This window comes from Glycine soja, chromosome 18 (genome assembly GCF_004193775.1).
Source record: "Glycine soja cultivar W05 chromosome 18, ASM419377v2, whole genome shotgun sequence".
Classification (NCBI taxonomy): Eukaryota; Viridiplantae; Streptophyta; class Magnoliopsida; order Fabales; family Fabaceae; genus Glycine; species Glycine soja.
In genome coordinates this window covers 50,312,347-50,329,662 of record NC_041019.1, presented here as the reverse complement: position 1 = coordinate 50,329,662, position 17,316 = coordinate 50,312,347, and the positions used below count along the sequence as shown (strand labels likewise).

General features: G+C 30.9%; 1 protein-coding gene across 1 annotated transcript; it reads right to left on the bottom strand.

The window, feature by feature from the left end:
* Positions 1–49: 49 nt before the first annotated feature.
* On the bottom strand, positions 50–4,255 carry LOC114397521 (protein SCARECROW-like). The gene is made up of 2 exons (XM_028359590.1): positions 1,605–4,255; positions 50–871 (listed from the first exon to the last, which is right to left on the bottom strand). The coding sequence occupies exons 1-2, from the start codon at positions 3,671–3,673 to the stop codon at positions 418–420; spliced, it is 2,523 nt and encodes an 840-aa protein (XP_028215391.1). The 5' UTR covers positions 3,674–4,255; the 3' UTR covers positions 50–417.
* Between the last annotated feature and the right edge of the window lie 13,061 nt (positions 4,256–17,316).

Below are 17,316 nucleotides of genomic sequence, written 5' to 3'. Positions count from 1 at the left end.
ATCAGAATATAAAAAGTAACATCCTTTTAAGGGTAACCATTAAAAATCAGAATATAAAGTAACATCCTTTTAAGGGTAACCATTAAAAATCAGAATATAAAAGTAACATCCTTATAAGTTCTCTTAATAAAATACTATTAGAAAAACTCCCAAGTGCTCCCCGAGCAAGAGAACTTTCTTGCATTATGTCAATAAGTGGGGTACCCCTTCAACCATTTGGTCATATCACTGTTTCCTATTTTTAACTATATCTTCTTTTTAATATGTTACTGCTGAAGTGGTACACATTAGGCAAGAAAAATCACGTGCTATGGGATCACCTTAACAATCTCTCTCTAAATTAAGTAACAAAGAGGGGGTGGATGCTACACATGATTAGAATAATGAGATGATGATGAAAAAGGCCAACACAAAAGCCTAGTTGTGATGGGTAATGGCACTATGGAAGGGTGGTCTCCAAGCTGAAGCAGTGAGCAAGCAAAGGTCCTTCCAACCAAGTTTAAGAATGCCATTGTCCTCCACCAAGGTATAGCCCTCAGATGGGAACATACCAAGGAGTAGACTAGCTTGTGTGGCAGCATTACCAGCTAGAGATATGCCTCTAAACCCACACTGTTGAAGCTTTTCCCTCCAGTTATGAAACTTTGGCTCTCCAGTCCTTGATGGCCCCCCAACAGCTAGCACATTTCGAATCTCCCTAGACAATAGTTGCTGTTCCACCACATGCCTCTCCTCACTCTCCTCCCCATAGCTTGACCCAAGAGAGTCAAATAATGCTGAGTAGTAGTGTATGGCTTCCACAAACCTCCCCAAGAATGAACCAGTGTTGCTTAGGTCCTGCTCCACCACAGTCACCACTTTAGGTGCCAGCCTGCATAACACAAGTCCATGCAATAAGTTTAATATTTATACTATTATCCAATCATAATTCTTCGTATAAAATGAATTTATGACAAATGTTAATAAGTATCTATTTGTCCATAATTTTTTCTATTTTCTCCTGTGATCTTATAATAAATATTTTTTTAATTTCTTAATTAGTATGCTAAAAGCATTGAGTTTGGTTAGCAAGATACAAAATTTATTAACTTTCATAATAAATAAACACTTTAACAGGTGATAGCAAAGAAGATTTTGGATTGGTTTTACAGTAGCATGCCTTTAATTAAACTCCTGAAATTATTTAGTGTGACAATGTTAGTAATGATAAATACACGAGACCCATCACCATGTCATTCAATCCTTACTATATACATTCTACAGTTCTTTTTTGGTTTCTCCCCATTAATATATGTGCAGAGAGTGATTCAAAACAAGACTTAATCATTGTTCCCAATCTTCCTTAGAAAAGAAAAAAGGCAGACATAAAGTGGGTACAAGAGCCTATAAAGGTGAAAAAAGGTTTTTGGGGAATTCTTTCATGAAAAGTAGTACTATAACTATTTCCCCGTGTACTAAAAAAAACCCCCACCCAGCTCATATCCGATCCCTCTAGATCATGCAAATTATCCAATGCATAAATATAAAGCCATGCAGTGAATAGAATTAAATAAATGAATGAATGAATGAAATGGACCTAAAACTAAAACCCTTTCTTCACCTACCTCTGCAAGAGCCACAAGGTGTTGGTGTCTGAGCCAGTGACATCATAGAGGGAATGTTGCAACCAGTGAACAGCAACAGCTTCGGTTTTGCAAACATTGAGCCTCTCAGGGTCAAGGTTCCCAACTTTCTCAGCCACAGGGAAGAACTCAAAGGGAAGGCCAAGTTTGTTTGCAAAATCAGACAAGCGTTTTCCCGTGGCTTCAAGTGCTTCCATAGAGGTACCAAGCCCTGTGAGCCTCACATAAGGTGCTCCACCAGGTCTTGAAGCTAGAATGTGAAACAAACCAGGCCACTGCAACCCTTGCATTATGTCAAGATCTATGATGTGCACCCTCTCTTCCCTCTCGAAAGCTTCTTGAATAGCTTGGTTTGCTGTGAAGTGTGAGAACTTCACGAAAGGACTAATACCATTGAACACTTGAAAAGCCGAAGCCACCTTGTGGCTTTGGTGAGTGTGTGGCAAAGTGGCATATATCCCTAAGCATGAACTCACCAACCTTGCTGATATGGCTTCTGAGAAATATGCTGCCACACGCTGTGCTGAAGTGCCGAAGGGTGTTGACAACTGAGAAATCTCCAGCAGCATCTTGTTGGCATCTTCTAGATTCTCAGATGAAACCGCTTCTGCACACTGAAGCAGCAAAGTGAGAAGATGCAAACCCTCTTCGTCTTTCTTCTTCTGTTCACGCAGCTCCTCTTTCTTCTTTCTTGAAAGTGCCACCTCAGCCGTGCTGGTTGCTGCTAGATCCTCTTCTTGAGGGTGCTTTTCTTGTGGTGGTGAATAATGAGGTGGTGGTAGCGGCGGTGTTGGTGAAGGCAAAGTAACCAAAGAAACTGAAGGGTTGTTGCTATTGTTGGTGTTGGTGTTGGTGTTGGTGTTGTTATCATGGTGATGAGTGATTTGAGGCACACCCCAATTGGACAACATGTGCTGATTCACAACCACAGCACCACCTGAAGCATCTGTGAAGTGCAAATTAGGAACAATGCCATCGACAACACGGTTGCTCGTGAGCTTCACTGAGGAAACAGAAGGAGGAAGAGGCACCCCTTCTGTGCCTCTTTTGTTTTGTGTTGTAGACTCAGTGAGAAGAAGACGCAACCTGTATTCAAGAACCATTGCAAGGTTGGGGTTGCAAGGGTATATGATCTCCCTCACGTTGCTGATTAGTTGAGGAATCGAAACACTGTTGGAACTGTGAATGAGATCCTTCAATATACCATCGATCCAACCACTTGTTGCTGCTGCTGCTGAAGTGTCATCCATGGAAGAAGAAGAAGAAGAAGAAGCAACCACGTCAACAATATTTCCACCACTGTTTCTTATGTTGTTGGTGGTGGGGGTGTTGTTGCTGTCTCGGTTTCTTTGGCTTTGAGATGGAAAAAGTGGTAACCCTGAGAATCCACAAACTGCAGGCACAGGGTTTTGCTGATGGTCCTGGCTTTCAACGAGTCCTTGGAAATGATGGTGTTGGTGGTGAGTGATGTAGTTTGGAGCAACACCAGAGGAATTGATAGTGGTGGTGGTGGATGAAGGTAGCAACATAGTGGAGTAGTTGGTTGTGACCGTCACAGTGGGGTAATTTGGAATAGCAACGTTATCTCTTGATGAAATATTACCACTATTACTATTGTTACTATTATTATAATGATAGCTACTACAATTACTATTATTATTATTATTATTATTATTACATGTACCTTCGGCTAATGTTGTTGTTGTTGCTGTGGTGGTACTGGTGGACCCTTTTTCTAACATGTTCATGTTGGTGCTGCTTCGACGAGGAAACCTAATATAATCACTTGTTGTGGAGGAAGAGTTGTGTGGTGGAGTTGCGTGAACGTTAACTTCCATCTCAGAAGCCATTCTTTTTCTCACCATTTTTCTTTCACAATGAGGCTGTGGCATGATGCCACCACCATGTAGGTTGTGTTTTTTTTCTTCGTTGCTCATGCTGCTAGAGTTAGAGGCACTTGTCAAAGGAGTACTAGAAGCACTTCCACTTCCATTAACATTGCCATCTTCGGTAATGTTACCGCCAGCACTGAACAAAGCACAAGCAGCCATATATGGGGGATGAGAAAGTGAGTGAGTGAGAGAGAGAGAGAGAGAGAGAGATATAGAAGAAGAATTAATGAAAAAAGTGATGATGGGTGGGTAGGTAGGTACTTCAGATCATGGAAATTTTTTTTTTTTTTTTTTGTTGAGAGATTCTAGCGGTGTGTTTTTGCTTTGTGAAATACTAATAATTAAGGTAAAGAGGGGGTATGGTTTAAAAACAAGTTAATGTGTGGTGTTAGTTTGAAATGAAATTTGTAGGTAGGGAGAGGGGGGGCATGGCCAAAGTTACAAGCAGATAACGTTGTGAAGATTGGGACAGTGGTTTATAGGATTCCCAATATTGACACACCTCTCTCCAACACGATTCTCTATGCCTTTTGCCTTTTGGATGGTTGCAAAATGAGGGTGTTGTGTTGGGGAGGGATGTATGGCACTAGCCACGGCGGTTAGTGCCTCGTCTTTGTGTGGTTTGATTTTATTTATATGTTGCTAAGTATATGTTAGTTTTAGTATTTGAGATGAATGTGACATTAGGCATAGGATATGTTAGTATATAATAGGTGGCTAGAGAAAGAAAGGAAGAAGAAAGAAGAAAGAAGAAGGAGGGAGGAACGGTGGTAGGTAATGGTGTTGGGGTTGGGGTTGTGATCGGAAATTAAAGCTAGGATGAGGGCAGATATTTTTATCTACGGTTTCGTCGTCTTCCCATGACAACTCATAGTTAACAGAAGAACCCTCTTTACATATTGTTTACTAAATTTTAAACTTTTAATTTGAATTCACTATTAAATACACAAGCTTTTATACTGACATTTAGTCATAATTTTCATATATAATGACATTATTAGTTTTAAAATAATTAACTTAAAACCATATATATTTGCTATATTAATAATACATCGAAATTACACTCAAATTTTGGTTGGCCAATGTTATTTTTAAATTTTACTATCTTCATTCTTTTATCAACATTAAATAAGTAATGTGTTTGTGAGTAAAGAAAATTACTTTAAAACTTAATTTGAGAGACAAACTTAAATTTAATTTAATCTAAATTTAAGTTTGAAAACTTTAATTTAAACACACACTAGATTAATAAACAAATGTATTTTTTTCAAAGAAAAAAAGGATCTTGTTACTCTATAACAAGTGTCATTAGGATATTAATTAAAAAATAAAAATATTTATTATGTAAATCATGTGAGAGTATAAAAAAATCATAAATAATAATTTTCTTTGTCTTAATAAAAAAGTAATTTACTTTAAATTTCTTAACTAACCAATACATAAGACACTAATGAACATTTTTCATAAACAAAGATGAAAATGTTGATAAAGTAGTAGAAATGATTGTATAGTAGTAGTATGGCATAAAAAGTAGGAATTGATAATCGAAAAACAATGACACATGACATTATTGATTATTGTTATTGATGTATAATAAAAATAAAGAGGATAGGGAGGAAGTGTAGTGTCGCTATGAACGAGGAGCAGAGGAGGAGCTGTCAAACCTCAGTTCCCAAAAATCTGAATCGTAGCGTTTGACATTTTGCTTTCAACTGAGGCATCAGCAACCAGCTTTTTCCTCTTGACTTCATCTCCTTATTTCATTTTTTATCAAATTTTGTCAAAACTGCAACGGACACATTACCAAAAAGCTGGCAGCAAATCAATGACCAAAAAGGAAACTGAGACACAGCTACATTCTCACACATTTTAAATTAATTATTACAGTTAATTTTACTTTTTTTTATATAGCTAAATTGTTTGTACAAAAGTACATGTTTGGGTTGCAAAAAATAACCGGATTATGTTGTTTAGACTGGAAAAAATGACTTTTTCTTTTTAAATGAGTAATTCATTGAATAATTAATGCATTTTAAATATTTTTTATATCGTCATTTAATCAAAAGTTAAGATAAATTTACTAATTATTAATAAATAGATGCTAAAAATAATTTCTGATTAAAGTTTTGTTGCTAACAATATTATTGGTTACATGAAAAATTAAAAAAATAAAAGTGAAAATATTTACTTAATCTTTTAACTTTAGGTTTCAATTTAATCTTCTAACAGTAGTAGTTCATTTCGTGTCATATTTGTGTTTTTATTATAATAGTGTTAGATTATTTTATATTAATTTGTTGGAAGTTTTCTCATTTCTAACCAAAAATTGAATTTTCTTATGCATTTTTTTTGTGAAAAAATACCTCAATATTACCATGTAAGACACCAATGAATTGGAAAAAATACTTCAATATTACCATAGTAATCCCATTTTAATAAAATTAAAATAATTTTAAATGTGAGACTCAAAATTTTAAATACTTTTGAAGTATACATACAAAGTATTTTTAAATTTTTACGAGTCTCACGTTTAAAAATATTTTGATTTATTAAAATGTTACTTATAAAGTTTAGTTACCATTAAATTAGTTTTAAATTTTCTTAAGAAAAACAAACAGTACGGATTGGTATTTCTGTCAAGTGCTTTTAGGTGCCGTGATTCCTATCCTAACGAAAGAAAACAAGAATTAAGCTGTTCCGACGAGTCCTTAAGTATAAAGAATTTTTTTGCACATGACTCGTAAGAGTACAATGCATTGAACAAAACATTCTGCACTATCAAATCAAAGATTTTTCTGCCATATCAAATATTAAACTCTTGACCTTTCCCTTTCTTTCCTTTTCATCTAAAACTCCTTCCAAACACATTAAACAATTCTAAACCGCTTTGTTTAACGGGACTGCCTATAAGGAAATATGCAACCAAGCTCCCTTTGGAAAAACCAATATCATAAGATGACATTTTAATGATTTTAGACAAAATTATATTTTTGATCTCTCAATTTGTCTCTAATTTTAATTTTGGTTTCTTTTTAAGATTATTGACGAGTTTTGTCCTCATATTTTATCCAATCATGCAATCTTGATCCTTCAGTTCAGAATTGGACGTTGACTGTGACAAAGGAATATTGACTGTTACGTGTCACATTCTTATTGAATCATGACTGTCACATGTCATATTCTATTGTTATCATTGGTCAATCAGAACATCAGAACGTGACACGTAACAGTCAACATTCTTTTGTCACAGTCAATGTCCAATTCTGAACTGGAGGACCAAGATTGTGTAATGGGATAAAATAGGAGGATAAAATTCGTCAATAATTTTAAAGAGGGACCAAAATCAAAATTAAAAATAAATTGGGAGACCAAATTTACAATTTTGTCATGATTTTATATTACAACCCTTTAGTTTATCTACCTATAATAATGTATGTGTTTCACTAACAAACATAATCAATTTTATCCCATAAAATTATCGTGGTCCCATATAAAAAATGTAAAAAAAATACTTTTTTTTTACTTTACATTCAATATAAATAATTAATTAATTATTTATCATCATAAAATTTATGTTTTAAACTTTGTTGACAATTGGTTCAACATATGATGCGAGAAGAAAAACTTTGTTACTTTTGAATCAATCGTATGTTTATGGTATTTGTTTTCAAACATACCTAAGCGCATATTTAGAAATTAGGTAAAAAAAAATATTTTTGAGACAAAAGTATTTTTGTCAAAAGAATAGGATTCTTATTTTTATTCATTGCATTTGAATTAAAACATGTGAGACAAGGATTTTAATTGTAAATCAAAAATGTCCTAAATTATATTAAATTTCATTTTAATCTTTAGGTAAATTTTGACTGGTCTCCATCCAGCCATGAGACCGAGATTAAAAAATGATTTTTAATTCAAACAACAATAATTTATTCAACTATACTGTTACTAGCATGTTTCCTTGAAAGAAAGAAGAAATTGTACTCATATTGATACCAATGGCACTTAGCAGAAGGGGTCTTCGGGGCACGTTAGGATCGATCATATTTATCTTCCAATTAGTCTCAAATTTTGACTTGAATATAGCTTAAAAATTTAACTCAATCTTAAATTTAAAGAATGTTGACAATATTTGGGTATGACTGAAATTGGGTCTTAATAATACCGGATTAATTTAACCCGAAGTTTTGACTAAGCAAAAAACATTGAAAAACATGATTAATTAAGAAAAAAAAAATCTTAGAGTGTAGAACACTTCCACAATAATGTATATGTTTTTTTAATGGAAATGATCAGCAAAAGCCCACAACCAGAATCAATTATTAGAAAAGGAGGAAGACATACAACTTAAGTCTTCCTGAACAAAGACAGATACAAAATCAAGAATCTCTAAGAAAACTTTTCAAGGGTCATTAATACCCTGCCCAAATTTTGCAAAACCATCCACCACTGAATTTCCTTCTCGCAAAATAAAGGAGAAAAAGCATCACAACATCTTACCACTCATACGATAAACACCCTCTACTAGAGAGAAGAGAGGATGTATCAAGCCAGTTAAGCACGTTTTGTGAATCAGACTCAATAAATAGCTCTCATAACCCATGTTCATAAGCCTGTTTCAGTCCATGGAAAATAGCCATATTTTCAACCTTATTCACATCACAAGGATCAAGAGAACAAGCATAACCCATAATAAAATGACCCTGGAAATCACGGACCTCTCCACCACAAGCTGATCTCACATCAGATACTCTAACTGCGCCATCACAGTTTATTTTAAATTTGCTTCCATGGCCCAAATTCATGGACCTTGATGCTTCTTAAATTGTCAATGAAAGGACCATTCAAGAAGAACTTTTGATCGCAAACACTCCTAAACGTCTGCCACACACATTCATCACATCCAAACAGTCGCAAGAAACACGAAGCAAAGTTTCTTTAGCACCTTCACACTTAGTACAGTCGGGCATATCTGACATGTGGTGATGATTGTATCTCAGATCATTCATGGCTAAGATTCCACGAGCAACTTTCCAAAGATGACATTTAATATGTTCAGGGCCATGCCACCTCTAGATAAGCTTAAGAGGGTTCATGAACTTGAATAGATTGATCAATGAGGCTCTCAAAAGCAGATTTCGTGGAAAAACTACCATCAACCGTTCTTCTCCATTGCACAAAGTCATGATCCATACTTCCAATAGGAGGTTTAAAGTTTCTGATATCTTCAACTACTTGGGGAGAGAGCAAAAGATTGAGACGTTCAAGATCCCAAGATCTCTCACTATCAACAAAGAAACACAAGCACACTTTGCAACCAGGCAATGAAATGTTTGTATTTATGCACAAAGGGGATAGCTTTCCATGATTTGGAACCCAATTATCCTCCCAATTGATCTCCCATTACCAATGCATCAAATGTATTGGATTAGGATTTTAAAAATTTATTTTAACACAAAAAAAATATTGAGTTTTAAAAATTAAGGAAGAATATTATATTTTATCAGATTTTTTTAAAGATTTTTATGATAGTTTAAATTTTAATGGATTTATATTATAAGAATGATAGAACAAATGAGACAATGGATGAAAGTTTAAAAAGAAAAGAAAAAAAAAACTTTAAGTCTCATATCGTTCAGAGTAAACACTTGAATAGTGTTTCATTCCCTATATATATATAGAGTCCCTTTCTTTATTTTTTCTTGTTCCACTTAAAAGCATTTTCTCAACTTTTCTTTCTCCCTCTCATATTTCTCTCTTTCTCTTAGAGTGGCTTTTCAAGTCATATTTTTCGGTTGACTATTAGAGTAACTTTTCAAGTCAAGTAAGAGAGTGTAATTCTAGAAAGGTTCCCTAACGTCTTGAAGAAAGCGACATTGTCCGCGACTCAGCCGGTAATTTTTTCGGTTTAAAAATATATTCAAAATTATAAGAGTTAGTAAAAAAATAATAAGAAATGATAAGATTTGGATAAAAAAAAAAGTAAAACCAATATAATTTTTTTAATCTTTTAATAACTATATTGATTTTAACTTTATGTCTTCCTATGCAAATATTTGTTACAATAACATCTTATTCTCACTTTTAGATTGAACAATAAATTTAAAATTATACGATGATTTTCTAAATTTGTTTAATTAATATAATTATTTCATGATAAATCTAATGGAATGCAATAATAAACACACGCTATAAGGGAATAGTGAGGGTGAAAAATTGATAATAGGGTTATTGAGCTATGTGAATGACAAAATTAAGGGTGAGAGTCACAAAAATATTACATCGAACAAGTAATGAACATAGCCGATATAAGAAAAATATGATTTGTCTTAGCACATAAGACAAATATTAATTTAAGTTGAAAAATAAAGGTAAAAGAACACAGGGGAGAAATATATGTGGAATCTTTTATTCCGAAAGAATAGGAGAAATATATATAATACACTCATCCTGGAGAAGGGGTTATGTGTGATGAGAAAAAAAAAGTTTGGTAACCAATGAAAAAAGAAAAAAAATCTAATAAAATCTCAAGAATTTATATGAGATTGTTTGATAAATATTTTATACTAAGTATGATAAAATTCATTGAAATTCTTTTTACATAACAATCTATTGAAATTTTTATATTTTTGAGTATTAAAAGATTTTTTATAATTTATAAAAAATCTTAATTGAATATCACTAAATTTTATTATTTTCCTTAACAAATCTTAAAAGTCTTAATTAAATATTACAAAACTTATTTACATTATTTAAATTTTTTAATTAAATAGTATAAAAAAAATTTATAAAAAAATTAAAATCCTTTAAAATCCTTATCGGATGCAACCCTTAAATTAGAACCTACATTCTACTTGCAACTTCGGATTCCCTTCCAGAAATTAGTGCCTTTTCTCAGATCATCAATGATAGGCATAGGATCTTGACCACACTTATATTCATCCCGAATAACCTGTACCCAATAGTATCCTTCCTCTTATGACAAAGTTGTCATCCAGAAATTAGGCATACAAACACCATCCAAGCTAATGAGTTTTCTGACTCTCAGTTGAATCCCCCCAAACAAAATTCCTGTACTTCCTATCAATTTCATCACACACGGACATAGGAAGGAGCATAGATTGCATCACATAAGTGGGCAAAGCTTAAACCACTGACTTTGCTAATCGTCCCACAAATTAAAAGAGTGTCCTCTTCTTCCAATTACTCAAGCGCTGTTGCACTTTATCGAGAAGGAACTCATAGGTCTGTTTTGAAATGTGTTCATGTTGTAAAGGAATACCAAGGTATCTTATTCCAATGCTTCTAATCCACTGCAACATTAATGGTGGAAAAAACGTGCAAGACAAAGACCAAATACATAGGGGGAGATAGGATCCCCTGCCCAATACCCCTAGAAGGCTAGAAAGTAGAAAGGGTCTAGGGCTTCACCATTCCATAACATGCACAAGGTTGGTGAAGATATACAGTGCCACACCATGTTAACAAAATGGAAGGGAAATCCAATATCACTGAGAGTATCTCTCGAATAAAATCCCAGTTGAGAGCCTATTGTAGGCTTTCTCAAGGTTTACCTTGATCACCATCCATCCATTTCCACCTTAATTTCTTATTCTTCATTGAGTGGATAACCTCTTGGGCGATAATTATATTGTCGTTGCTACTGCGATTTGGTATAAAACTGCTTTGGCAGGGATTGACAAGCTTTTGCATAATCGTTCGTAACCTTGAAGATAGAATCTTTGTAATCGTCTTGTATGAGTTGGAGCAACTAACGGTCATATAAAGAAAAGTTAAATTGAAAATTTTCAAGGTAACATAATTTTTAGGTTAAAAAAATTAACAGCATATTTTTAATATCATTTATTATTGATTATAATTTAAGGTAAATAGTCACTTTTGTCTCTCAATGTGTAATTCGCTTACAAATGTGTCATGAAAGATGAAAATACAAAATATATTTTCTGAAAGTGTAAAAAGTGTGACAAATATATTCGGTAGTATCCGTCACCATTCATAAAATAGCCTATGTGGCACAGAGGGACAAATTTGTCACGAAATGATTGCCAACATGGATTATCAACACATGGACATATTTGTCATAATATTTTTTTAACTTTTCATCTTCCCACTCCGCTGACAAATGCATCCCTAAAAGATGAAAATACAAAATTTAATTCCCGAAAGTATAAAAAATATAACAAATATATCTGGACGTTAATAATGAATTGCATAGGAGTGAAGTTAGGGAAAAAGAGATTAAAAAAAATAGTAAAATACAGCTTAAAATTTGAATTTTTATACTTTGATTATTTATCTATTTATCCATCTATCAAATTGCTAATTAGTTTTTTAATTAATCAATATAACTACTTATTTTTCAAAATAAAATAAATTTCTTTAGTTTTATGATCTAAAAAAAATTGAGTTACCCTTTAAAAAAATAAAAGCCTTTTATTTCTTGAATTTTTTTGTTTCTTCAATTAATTATTAATCTTTATTACATATTATGCCACAATATGCCAAATGAAATGAAAGGTCGGTACAGTCTTTAAATTAGCGAGAGATGCAACTCTACGTCCCAAAAATAAAGAATAAATCTCTGTATTAATTTTTTTTTGTTTTGAAGTTAACATCTGTATTAGTTTGAGCATTATTGTATTTTTTTAATTTAAATTTATTTGGATTCTTTATTTATTAGTAATTGTTTTCATTTCATTTCATATTATGTATAATAAGTGTTGTCTCGAGTGGAAGCACATAAGGTTTATCCAAAAGATTTTTTCATATTTGAGGTATGTATATACATTTTATTGATTAAGGAAAAAGACTTTGAATTTCACTTTAGCTTTATCTAGTTTAAATTTTGTGAGATTTTTTTAAGAAAATAGTTGATTAAATTCTTTTTTTAAAATAAATAAATGTGGTCCCGCATGCGATTGTATTTTTCTACTCAAAACTCTTGACATATTATTTTCAATCTAAATATAAGGATACTTAAGTTGGAATTAGGATATAGAATAATTTTAAAGATTAAAAGTGAAAAATTTAGTAAAAATCTGATAAAATTATAAGATATAAGATAAAGTTTTTTTTAACAGTAAACATTAAGGTTTGACAAAGAAATTAAAATAATATATATATATATAAAGATAATTTAAAAAATATATTGTATAAGTACTAAACGAATAGGAGCATTAAATTACAAATACATAATAATAATAATAATAATAATAATAATAATAATAATAATATTTGTCACATTTTTTATACTTTCGAATATATTTGTCGCACTTTTTATATTTTTGAGGACTAAAATTTACATTTTTATCTTTCAGTGACTTATTTGTCAGTAGAGTGAAAAGATGAAAAGTCAAAAAAATATTATAGCAAATATGTCCCTATGCTGACAATCCATGTTGACAATCATTTGCACTTTTTATATTTTCAAAGACTAAATTTTGTATTTTTATCTTTCAGGAATGTATTTATCAGCGAATCACACATTGAGGGACAAAAGTGACTATTTACCTTATAATTTATAATTTTTTACTAAAACATTAAATAATGGATGAGACTAGTGTAAATTTATGATATTTGATAAATTTTAGTTAATAATATAGAGTAATTAAAATATTATGTTATGTGTGTTATGGTTAATATTTCTCTTTAAGATATATAAAAAAAACAATGAGAATGAACTTAAGGCTTAAATACAAACTTAGTCAATATGTTATATATATATATATATATATATATATATATATATATATATATATATTTTGGATCGGTAAGTTTTTTTTCATTAATTTATAAAGCGCTAACTTATAAATATTAAAATTATAAAATTAAAATATTAAAGTAACTAAAATTAAAAAAATATAAACCTACAGAGATTTAGAAAACAAAAATTACAAGGGCTAAATTTAACAAAATGCCAGTTTATAAAAAGTAAATTCATATTTAAGTCTAAAATTAATTAGAATGTGAATAACAATAGGGTTAACACAAACAACATAAAGATAAAACTCAATAATATATATGCGGATTAGATGGATTAAGTTAAGTGTCGACTAACATTGTATGAAAAATGAAGGTGGCATGATTCATTTAATCCATGTTTATTTCAAATGATATTAGGTAACTTTAGACAACAAAGATCAAATGGATAAAAATAATTCTAATCATAGGAATTAAAATGAAATATTTTAAAATATAGGAATCAAAAAATTATGAATAAAAGAGAAAGTTATTGTGATTATAAAGACTAAATAGATAATTAAATCTTTAAAAAAATTCACTAATATATGATCCAACAATAAGTTAAACTAAATACATGCAAGCTAATGTAGTAAACATAGGTATCAAATGCATCTAATTAACTTATACTCAATATTAAAATGAATCAAATTGATGTGTTGTCACGAACAAAAAGCGTTTAATTCCTTAAATAAGTAGTTTTAAATTTAATTCCAAAATTATGCATATGTAAGAAATAAAAATCCAATCTAAAATTCTCAATTTTGACTTTTTTTTAAAAGAGAAACTGTAAAACTTCAATCAAGGGGGAAAAAGGCAGATGTCTTTCACTAAAAACAAATTTTTAAAATTTAATTTTTGTCCTTATTTCGATTCTCTCGAGCCAAACAGTAAACTATGGCACTGTTTTGTGTGAGCTAAAAGGTAAAGGTCTTCATATGAGTATATATATAAAAGGTAAATGACTTTTGAGTTGAATATATAGTACATCGTCCCTAAATTTATTTTATTTCTGGCCATTCTCGTGTGGCGTGCCCTACTACTAGCAATATAGTAGTAATATTTTGTTACTATAAAATCATTTTTCAAAGATTATAAATATAATGAAATTGTAATATTAATATAACCTTATAATATATGCAAATTTTTATTCACTTAGCTTTTAAACCATTTTTCTGTCAACATTTTAAGGTATGCTTAAGAAGGTTACCATAAAGGCATAAAGTGAGCAACTACGTTATTACTCACCGGCTCAGTAGAAAAATTGTCTCTGACAATGTCAGTGATAGTAAGAGAAAGTTGCAGCACGTGAGAGACAGACACTCGAAAAAGGCCAGATTTCTGCTCAAAGTAATGTCACCATTGAATAAATGAGAACAGTAGTATATCGTACATATTTTGGGTTACCCAAATAAAATTCTTTAATAATTTGTGAATATTTTTTTCCTTTTTGATATTTAACTCAAACTTTATTTGCGTGGAATTGAGGACATATCCCTTCATATTAAAATAAAGAGCAAAATCATCATACCGATATATATTTAAAAAAAACATATAACTGAACAAAAAATAAAACTACATCGATTCATATATATATATATATATATGTAACACTTTTCATTAATATATAATTTAAAGTCCAATTGTAAAAACGATGTTGCACAATATCTAAATTCAAGGGTGGGCCAAGGGATACATTCACAATTTTTTTTATGTATGTATTCCAAAAAATTGTCTACATAACATTGTTCAGTATCGCATAATCCAGACAACAATACTCCAATAGTACATACATGATACAAAATCTAATTTCAAGATTATGTTCTAGTTAAAATGGCTCACATGTCACAACATGGATTCTCTCTCTCTCTCATATGTATATATATATATATATAACTTTTCTTTTACCGGAAGTAGTTGATAATTATTTTCAAATCCGATGAAATTATTATCACGGTTAAAATTTATCTTTAATGTAATTATATATTTAAGATTTGAATTTAAGATTTTTAAGTTAAAAAACCAATAAACTCAAAACAGTTAATTCATGCTTTCAGTAGTCAATTATGACAACATCTGATGCTTAATAATCATCTTTCTCACGCGTATAAAAAGTTCTCTCGCTCAATAATATACTTCATCTCTCCTTAAATATAAGAGATTGTTTTAAAATTTTCTTATACTTTTTATATATAACTCTTTTCTAACTTTTTCTTACATTAATTTTTTTACCAAAGTATTGTTAATTATTATAGTCAATAAATATTCAATAACTTTAATGCATATGCATTTACAATATTAAATAATTTGATATTGTTATTCAATCACAAATCATCGTTTTAATTATTTTTAAATAATTATTTTAAAAATTAATAAATTTATCATACATGAAGATATGTGATTACATGATTATATAATTTTTTTTACGGTGTCTGCATATAGCCTTTTTTCTCATAATAAATATTGTAAATTTTCTCTTATTCTTTCTTAAGATAATTGGATATTGAAAAGTTTATTTTTAAAAATAAAAGCTTCACTACTACTTCCTCCAAACTGAAAATTAGTTAACATCATTTAATATTAACAATTTCAATAATGAAAAGTTAATTTGTTTTCTAAAACACCATAAATCAATCATCAACAACATAGCTCAACCACCCATTATTAACATAAACCATCAAAATATATTATGAATCACATCTAAGCATAAACTATCACAATCTTCAATCATCAAAGACACTAATTCAATTTCATGGAGTTTCGACATCATATGAGTGGTTCTACATACGCTTCATCCTTTAACATAATCTCAGTCTCTGATTATTTAGGAGTCTTTTGAGTTGAACCAATAAAAAAAACGTGATTTTATCGAAAATAGATAAGTGTATGTATTAACTTTCCTATGTAGGTTTGAAAAATCTTATATCTATATAAATTCACTCCTTTATATATTTTATATGCTCATTCTCGTTAATCATCAACTCATTATGAAAATACTTGGTATTAAGTTGAGAGTCAATTGAGTATCCTGAACTTATGTGTCTACTGACTAAAATTTAGTCTATTGATTCTGCATTTCTTTAATTATCCGTTGTTAGTCAAGCTGTAAATGTTTAAGAATTTTTTTGTGAAATGGGAACAATAAAATTAACCAATAATAAACTATAATAAAATTATTCGTTAAATAGGATTTTATTGGACCCTCTTTATAATCCCTCAAGATATCAAATTCAACTTTTTAGTGTCTCCCACACACACGCACCCTCAAGGTATCAAATTGAACCTACACACACATTTTTAACACACACACACACATGCTTGTTGCAAATAAAAAATCCATTGCTGGATTCACTTGATAAGCCCCCCGACCCCTAGTCGACATTGCTGACCTTAAGACAAAATTGTTTTTGACCCACACGTCCTTCCTCTGTTCCTCATAACTGATTTTGATGGATCATGCATGAACCATTTCATGACTGAGATTTTGTCATTTCATGTCATTGATAAAAAGTAACTTTAATATTATCACACATAATAATAATGAAAGAAAATTATCACACATATGATATGTGTCTGTAAAAGTTAATCAATACTTATGATCTATCTTAGAGGCTAAATTGAAAATCATCTTTCAATTATGTAACTTTGTTCTAGTTTACACAGTTTATAAGGGACTTAATAATTCAATAATCATTGTTCATTCCCCACACCTAAAAAGAGTCGCTTATATCATGACAATGGGAAAAGTCCAACAATTAGATTGTTGTGATTAAAACTATTTAATTGTGTGCTTTGCAAATTCCTATTTTGGGGTTCAACACCCGAGGGGACAGTGGTTCCATTTTCTCCCTTCTCCCTCGCTCCTCGCCGGTTATCTTGTTAACATGGTGGAGCCTCCTCTGCCTGTAGCATTGTGTAGTACTAAATAAGAGAGAAAGTTCCCGATAGATTGATGAGATATATGTTTTGTCTTTGCTTTTAAAGCTAACTTGCATGCAGCATGTTTTTGGACTTAGCTAAGAGCCATTTTCACTTTTCTACTT

Bases quoted from the DNA above. Each gene is read 5' to 3' on its own strand.
- LOC114397521 (XM_028359590.1), bottom strand. From the start codon at position 3,673: ATGGCTGCTTGTGCTTTGTTCAGTGCTGGCGGTAACATTACCGAAGAT. The intron at 872-1,604 runs GTAGGTGAAGAA...TGTGTTATGCAG, and splicing joins ACCTTGTGGCTCTTGCAGAG to GCTGGCACCTAAAGTGGTGA.